Source organism: Zingiber officinale, chromosome 2B (assembly GCF_018446385.1).
Source record: "Zingiber officinale cultivar Zhangliang chromosome 2B, Zo_v1.1, whole genome shotgun sequence".
Taxonomy (NCBI): domain Eukaryota; kingdom Viridiplantae; phylum Streptophyta; class Magnoliopsida; order Zingiberales; family Zingiberaceae; genus Zingiber; species Zingiber officinale.
In genome coordinates, this window is record NC_055989.1 from 76,146,396 (window position 1) to 76,155,015 (window position 8,620).

At 44.4% G+C, this 8,620-nt stretch overlaps 1 protein-coding gene across 1 annotated transcript; it reads right to left on the minus strand.

The window, feature by feature from the left end:
- Window positions 1–7,122: 7,122 nt before the first annotated feature.
- On the minus strand, window positions 7,123–8,244 carry LOC122048361. Its single transcript, XM_042609934.1, has one exon. It carries the CDS (start codon window positions 8,242–8,244, stop codon window positions 7,123–7,125), a length of 1,122 nt encoding a protein of 373 aa, XP_042465868.1.
- Window positions 8,245–8,620: the final 376 nt, after the last annotated feature.

Below are 8,620 nucleotides of genomic sequence, written 5' to 3' on the forward strand. Positions count from 1 at the left end.
ATAAGATAAAGGTCGAGCTAGTGGAATATGGAGTGGGCGAGGCCAGTCACCACAGAGCATATAGGCTAACCTACGTCACGTCTCCTTTCTTCATGAAGAAGATTGGAGGTTTGATGGACACTATGCTATGTTATGGAGCTGCCGACGCGGCACGCCAAATGTTCGAGCAGGGCCTTCTTCACTCTGCACCCTCAGAGGACTTCTTGGATAGGGCTCGCCTTATGGATAAACTCCCGACGGTGACCTATCCTTCTTTCAAGGACGGCGATGATCTCTTTCTTCCCCCTGTACCTCCCACTGATGCACAACCTTGATGTAAAAATTTGCTATAAACACTTGCTGATGTTATTGCCTTCATCCTGTTCAGGTCTATTTTTACCTAGGACTATTGGCTGCTACTCGGAATACCTACTGGTTCCCTTGTACAAAAATTTTATACAAGGTATGAACCTTTCCTAGCTACCATGTGTTCTTTTAAATTAAACTTGAATCGCAAGCGAAACTTAATACTATTGATTCTAAGTTTAACTTATCTGTTCTTAGAAGTTAAACTTGGATCGCAAGCAGAACTTAACACTATTAATCCAAGTTCGACCTATGTCACAAAGTCGATTAAATATTAATTTCAAGGATCGATTTTCAGGACAAACGTGGCGAGCCACTAGACCTTCTTGGGTATGGGATCATCCACCACTGCCTAGTCAAAACCTTTCAAAGAAATTTAATATTTAATCTTCCCATAGTAACCCTAGGTTTAACCGCTAAAAATAATCGAATCACAAGATCAAAAAATAAGAGAACACAAAAATCGAAACATAAATCAATTCCTAAAATCGTTAACCTCTTGTGTTTGGTATTTCAAGATCAAAATAAAGAAACATGAACTAGTTATGATGTAGAAAATAAATAACTAGTTATACCTTTCTTTGTTGCTAATGACCTCTTGATCTTCTGTCATATTCCTCTTCTTATCTCGGACGTCGTGTGGGCGACGATCTACCTAGATGAGAATCCACCAAGCCTTCTTCTTCCTTCCAAGCTTTCGGCCACCAACAATCTCCTAGAGATGATGAAATTCGGCCACTAACCAAACTCCAAGGGATGCTAGGAAACAACACCTCCTTTCTCTTCTTCCTTAAGCTAGATCTGACCACCAAAATAAGCTCCTAGAGGTTGATGAGGTTCGACCACCAAAAAGAGAAGAGGAGAAGAGAGGGTTGGCCACACCTTAGGAAGAGAGGAGAGGAAAATAGAAGAGAGTTGTATCGTGAAGGCACCCCTTCCCTCTCTTTTATAATCCTTGGTCATGGCAAATAAGGAAAGTTTTGAACATAATTAAAACTTCCTTATTTTCCTTGCTATTGGCTAATAAGGAAAATTTAATTAAATCTTCCTATTAATCCCTCTTATGGCCGACCACCTCATAGGACTTCACATAAGGAAAGTTTTAAACATAAAATTAAAACTTCCTTATTTGTTTCCGGAAATTTTTAAAATAAAATTTTCTCTTTTAAATTCCCTTCATGGTTGGTTATAAAAGGAAACTTTTATAAATTAAAATATCTCTTTTAAACATATGGATGATTTACAAAAAGGAAAGTTTTCGTCAAAATTAAAATCTTCCTTTCAACTACAAATAAGGAAAGATATCAAACATTTTTCTTAATCTTTTATAGAAAACTATAAAAAGAAAGATTTAAATTTTAAACTCTCTTTTAAAATCATGGCTTCCATATAAGGAAATATTTTAAGAAATAAAATCCTTTTATTTTATTGTGGTCGGCCACCTAAGCTTGGGCTCCAAGCTTTGGTCGGCCACCCACTTGGCTCAACCCTTTGGCTTGGCCGGCCCAAGCTTGAGCTCCAAGCTTGGCTTGGCCGGCCACCTAAGGATGGGTAAGAAGATAGGTATAGGTGGGTATAATACTTTATAAATAAGAAGCTATGACAGGGACCGAGAGGAGGATTTGGTTTTGGTCTCCCGATGAAATTAAGCTTCGTGTTCGCCCCGAACACCCAACTTAATTTCATCAATAATAATTCATACTACTAAAGAATTATTATTGAACTACTGCACTAATTCCAAATTACATTATAGGCTCCTTCTTATTATGAGTGCATTAATCTCCCTATGTTTAAGATATCGAATGCCCACTAATTAAGTAAGTTACTGACAACTCACTTGATTAGTATTTAGCTCCGAGAGTAGTACCACTCAACTTTATTGTCATGTCGAACTAAGTCCACTTGCAGGGTTTACATGACAATCCTTATGAGCTCCTCTTGGGGACATCATTAACCTAGATCTCTAGGACATAGTTTCCTTCTATAATCAACAACACACCATATAAATAGTATTATCTCCCAACTTATCGAGTCTTTTGATTTATCATATCAAATCTCATCCATTGATAAATTAAAGAGATAGATACTAAATATACGTGCTTGTTATTATATTATGATTAAGAGTATGCACTTCCATAATAACCGAGGTTTGTTCTTTTATGTAGTCAGTATAAAAAGAAACTATCTCAAATGGTCCTACTCAATACACTCATAGTGTACTAGTGCAATTCTATAGTCAAGATAAACTATTATCAAATTACACTACGACCATTCCAATGGTTTGTCCCTTTCCATATTTGGTCGTGAGCTACTTTTCATAATTTATAAGGAACTGATAACATGATTTTCTATGTGTGACACCACACACCATGTTATCTACAATATAAACTAAATGGACAACTACATTTATCATAAATGCAGATTTTTTACCAATGTGATTCTTATATCCTACATAGATGTTCATACCAAAAGCTAGACTTTTAGTATACATCCTAACAAGGACTACTTAACAAATTTATCGTATGACTATCCATCTAGAGAGCTTCTTCGGTTTGCTATATCCTTTCAACAAATCCTAATTATTCCCCAACCCGGGTCTTGCCTTGATCCTAGGAACGTCTGAATCACTATTTCCGCCCGGGCTTTTAACAGTTAAAAGTCAGGGCTTAACTCCTTATCCTGACCTATTTTAATGTCTTCTTCTGGTTTATTGCCCTGACCTGACTTACTGTCCTGGTTTGCCCTCTCGACCTTCAATCTTGAATAGGAAAAGGAGAGAGTAAGAAAGTGCCCGTGGGAATCTCCAAGGCCATATACTATAGTAGCGCTTTTTCCCGAGGAGACCATGCTTCATGATGAGCCTCAAACTTCGTGCCACTGCCTTTCCCGATATACCCCTTGGCTCCGGTTTCGAGGATGATCGAGCGGCCTTCCTTGTTTAGATACTCCTAGCCGCTTTTATTGCCAGTCGTCGGATGGTAGTTGACTAGAATGCCCTTTCGCCTGGCGGCTATAAATACCTTCCCTCTTTTCCTCCTCTGAACTTTTAGCAACCTTCGTCTTCCTCTCGCCTTATTCGATTGCTGCGCTCAAGTCCTTCTTTCTTCGCGAGTAGCTCCTTGCTTGACCCTTTCCTGATTAGCTCCCTGCAACATGACATCTTCCTCTCATTTTGCCTCTCTCGCTTCGATTTACTTCCCAGGGTCTTCCACTTTCAGCGAATTAGACTTGGATGACCTACGCTATAATTACGGAGTCCCTGCCAACATACATGTGATCATCCAGACTGGAATCCACCGATTTTCGTCCCCTCCAACCGGCTATGGTACCTTCTTTAAAGAACAATTTACCGTCGGACTCCGCTTCCCCATTCATCCTTTATTCTCCGAGGGATGTCGCTACTTCAAAATTTCTCTGGGCCAACTGACGCCCAATTCCATAAGGATCTTTTGCGGGTTCGTGATACTTTGTGAAGTATGTGAACTATCTTGATCTGCCCACCTGTTCCACTGTTTCTTTACCCCTCATCGGCAGAACGAAGGTTTCTTTCGTCTTCAGGCCCACATTCGTACTACTTTCTTTTCCTCCCTTCCTTCCTCTGAGGCGACCTGGAAGGACAAATTTTTCTTCCTTCAATTTCCTTACAAGGTGGAATGGTCGACGCAGTGGCAACCGTTGCTCCCCCTCAGTACCTCACTTACGAAAATTCCACCTTGATACCTTCTATATAGAGGCTTCAGCTCGGTTGGCAGGCTGGCAGCTGGATTTAACGAGATTATTATCTGAGGACCTATTGCCCTATTTCAGATTGAGCCGCCTTACTTCTGAATCGCCTTACTCCTTAGGTGATTTTTTCCTTACTCTAATTCCCTGCGCTATGCTCTTTCCACTGTAACGGTCATCCTTATTCTTGCACATGCAACCAAGACCCTGAACCGTGCTTCAGACATCCAACCCCTCCCTCTAAGTGATCTGGGGATAATGCACAGAAGTCGAATCATCTTAGAGAGGAGGTCACTTCCACACTCTACTTCAGCCCAGGTTGGGACAACTGCCTCGACAAGTTCGCAACCCCGTCTTCCGCTGACTGCCCCATCTACTTCCAGGCCAGCTCGTGGACCTCCTTCCCGCGCGGCTTCTAGATCCGGCTCCAGGTTAGCGGACACACCTCCTGCCAGTCCTACCTTCAGAACAGTTTCACGTGCAGCTCATCGCACGCGCTCTGCGGTGGACCGTTTAAGTCGAAGTGTTCCATCTTCTTCTCAGCGTCGGTCCCGATCACCCTCTAAGGATTCTGACTCAGATGATCAGCCTCTGGCGCGCAGGTCCCAATGCAGGCCTGTCAATCTTGCCCAAACCTCGGGCCCTCCCTCTACCTCTCATCATTCACCTTCCCCTGCAGCAGCAACTCCAAGCCCGGGACTCTCAAGGGCTCCTACTACTCCTTCAGAGGCCCCAACAGGGAATTCGTGAGGGAGGCCTTCGGCGTCCCAACCGCCTTGGAGTACTGAAGCTAGCCCCTCAACTCACCCCTCACATGATACAGCGCAACCTGGGCCTTCCCATGCGCCTCCTTCGGCCCCCTAGGCTCGGGCACTTGGGCTTCATAACCACCTCCCTCTAATTATCACTACTATCGGACAACCACACCTTCTGAGGCGAGGTTGAGAGAACAGCAGGATGTTCCTACTAACATCCTGACTATGAAAGGTCATCTGGCTACACTTTGGGAAGAAAGTATGGATCATCTGGAGCATTTGCCAGTACCTGCACAAATGGATAGGTTCTCTGAGTTGTATACCAGGGTAAGATTTAGCCACCTCGATACCTATTACTCATTGTTCTCTGTTAAACGTTCACCCTCCTGCTCAGGCTCATGCGGAGTCCCTGATGATAAGCCAATCCCTCCATGCCACCTATCATCGGAATAAAATGCTAAGAGATAGGGTAGCGGAATTGGAGCTCCAGCTAAATGACCCAGTGGCAGCTAGTCATGCACTACGAGCTGAGATAAAGGCCCTGACAAGCCTAAACACTCGGTAAAGACTATCCCTAGCGGAGACCAATCATGAGCTCAAAGGCCTTCAAGAGGAAAAGGACAAGACTGAGGCTCTGCACCAGCAAGCCTTGGATCAGTAGGCTCAGGTGCACCAGTAGGCCATGGACCAGTTAACTCAGGAACTACATTCCAAAGAGGTCCTACTACAAGAGCAGAACAGGCGATTGGAATCTCAGGCGGCGCAACTGGAATCACAAGCAGCGGAACTTCTTACCGCTCAGGCTGAACTATCTCAGGCTCGTGTTGCCGCAGCTGGAGTGTCCACCGCCCTAACAATCTACAGAGAAGGGGAGAGTGACCGATGTACGCAGAGCCACGAACTATACTTGCGCTCTCGGGAGTTTGGCGTCCAAGTGGGAGACTGCTTCTCAATGGCTGTCACTTATGGCGCGGCAAGGGCTCTGAGACAACTGTATGAACAAGGCTACCTGACCTCTGCCCCTCCCATAGATTTCCTTGATCATCGTCGGATCCTCAGAGAAATCCCAGACGAGATTTTCGTTCCTTTTAGATGACTTGTAATTGCCGACCAATCAAACTGTAACTTAGTAATGTTGCATCAAACATTTTATTCCTTGTATGGTTACTTGTGTTCTAAGTTTTTGATTCACTAAAGATGCCTTAGTCTGCTGAAAGAAAGGCTAACATAACATTCCCGACCAGGCATACTTCCTTATTGCTTGGTCGGTCCAATAGCCCCAACTTGCCTCAGTATACTCCCGTCAGACTAGCTCTTCCTTAGACTTAAGCTTACAAAAAGGGGGAATTCTCTACATACGGTAAGGTTAAAGATAGTTAGCACTCCAAGGCCGGTCTATCTTCCTACCCCGGTCATCTTGTAGATAGTAGGCATCTGACGCCAACTTTTTCACGACTTTGTAAGGCCCGTCCCATTGAGGTGCTAACTTAGTCACGTCTCTTACAGGCTTTGTTTGTTTCCATACCAGGTCCCCCTCTCCAAAGAACCGAGGGATCACTCTTCTATTCTAATTTTGCCTCATTCTTTGTTGGTAGGCTTCTAGTCTGGCTACTGTCTGTTCGTGAACTTCGCTAATAAGATCCAGTTCTGCGAGCCGCCACTCGGTGTTTTCTTCATCGTATAGCATTCTTCTAACTAAGGGTACCCCGATCTCTATAGGCACCACTGCCTCATTACCGTAGACCAGATGAAATGGAGTCAGGCCCATGCTTTCTCGGGGTGTTATTTGGCAAGCCCAGAGGATACTTGGCAGCTCTTCCACCCAATCGCCTCCGACATGGTCTAATTTTATTTTCAGGCCTCTGACAATCTCTCGATTGACAACTTCGGTTTGTCCATTACTCTGCGGGTAGGCCACTGAGGTAAAGGCTTGAGTTATGCCGAACCCTTTACACCAGGCCTGGATTTTTCGACCTTGAAATTGTTTCTCATTATCTGATACCAATTTATGGGGTATGCCAAATCTGCAAAGGATATTTCTCCACAAAAATTGAATGACGGCTCCTTCCGTGATCTTGGCTAGGGCTTCGGCCTCTACCCATTTGGAAAAGTAATCGACGGCCACTAGCAGAAAACGTCTCTGACCAGGAGCTATGGGGAATGATCCCACAATATCCATGCCTCATTGATCAAAGGGACACGAAACTATGGATGTTTTTAGAAGCTCGGTGGGACGATGCATCAGGTTCTGATGCTTCTGATAAGACAGACACGTATTCACCAACTGCTGAGCATCCTTTTATAGAGTAGGCCAGAAATAACCGACTAGCAGTACTTTGCGTGCTAACGTTCTGCCTCCCGTATGACTGCCACAGCATCCGAGGTGTATCTCTCGTAAGGCCTGATCCGCCTCTTCTATACTTAGGCATCTGAGCAATGGTCGGGAGAATGCTCGCTTGTATAGTTGATCTCCAATCATAGTGTAGGCATGAGCTTTCTTCCTGACCAGTCGTGCCTCCTCGGGGTCTGACGGCAAAAGGCCTTGCCGAAGAAAGTTAATCATTGGTGCCCACCAATTAATCAGCTCTTCTCTATTGTTCTGCAAATCAATCTGAGCGATGAGAAAGGTCTGTGCTAGCGGTTTATCTAATACCCAAGTGGTCAGAGAACTGGTCATTTTAGCTAACTCGTCCGCTCTTTCGTTTTCTGTACTAGGAATCTTGGTTACCGTAACTTCTTTAAATCCCTCCCTCATCTTCTCATACGCTTCTTGATATATTTGCAATTTTCCACTGTTTACCTCGAAATTGCTAGCCACTTGCTGAGTCACTAGTTGAGAGTCTGAATAAATTATGACCCGGGCAGCCCCTACATGCCGAGCTGCTTGCAGCCCTGCCAACAAAGCTTCATATTCTGCCTCATTATTAGTGGCTCGGAAATTCAGCCGGACGGCCAGTTGCATTATATCCCTTTGAGGAGATATTAGGAGTATTCCTACGTCGCTTCCTTGTTGGGTGGCAGACCCGTCTACGTAAATTTTCCACGTTTCTCCAAAGTTTGTTTGATGAATCTCCATTAAAAACTCTGCCAAGGCTTGCGCTTTGATGGTTGTGCGTGGTTGATATTGTATGTCGTATTCTCCCAACTCAGTTGCCCACTTGATGAGCCGACCTGCTACTTCTACATTGGTGAGAGCCCTACCCATGGTACTATTTGTCAGGACTGTGATGGGGTGTGCCAAGAAGTAGGGCCTCAAGCGATGCGCCATGAGAACCAGTCCATAAACCAAATTTTCCAGGGCTGTATATCGGGATTCAGACCCCTTTAATAGATGACTGAAGAAATACACCGGTCGTTGTACATTATCTTGCTCCTTAACCAACACCGCCCCCACGGCTTCAGGGGTGGCTGACAGATACATCCAGAGTGGCTCTCCAGTGACAGGCTTGAATAATGATGGTAAAGCCTCCAGATACTTCTTAAGCTCTTCAAAAGCTCGGGTACACTCCTCATCCTATTAAAATTTGGAGCCTTTCCTGAGCACCTTAAAGAAGGGCGCTGTTTTGTCTGCCGATCAGGAAATAAATCTGGACAGGATTGTTATTCTGTCCACCAGCTTTTGCGTCTCCTTCAAGTTCTACCAGCCCATGGGAGAAGGCGCTTATCAATATCTCTGAAGTGGCTGATGGAACATCTTGAGCCACTTGGTTGAACCACTTGATATAACTTCTTAGGGGCTCAGTCGACCCCTACTTAAGGGTGAAAAGACAGTGGTCTGTCTTTTGATACTTCCTACT

Coding starts and splice junctions, on each gene's coding strand:
- LOC122048361 (XM_042609934.1), bottom strand. CDS start 8,244: ATGTATCTGTCAGCCACCCCTGAAGCCGTGGGGGCGGTGTTGGTTAAG.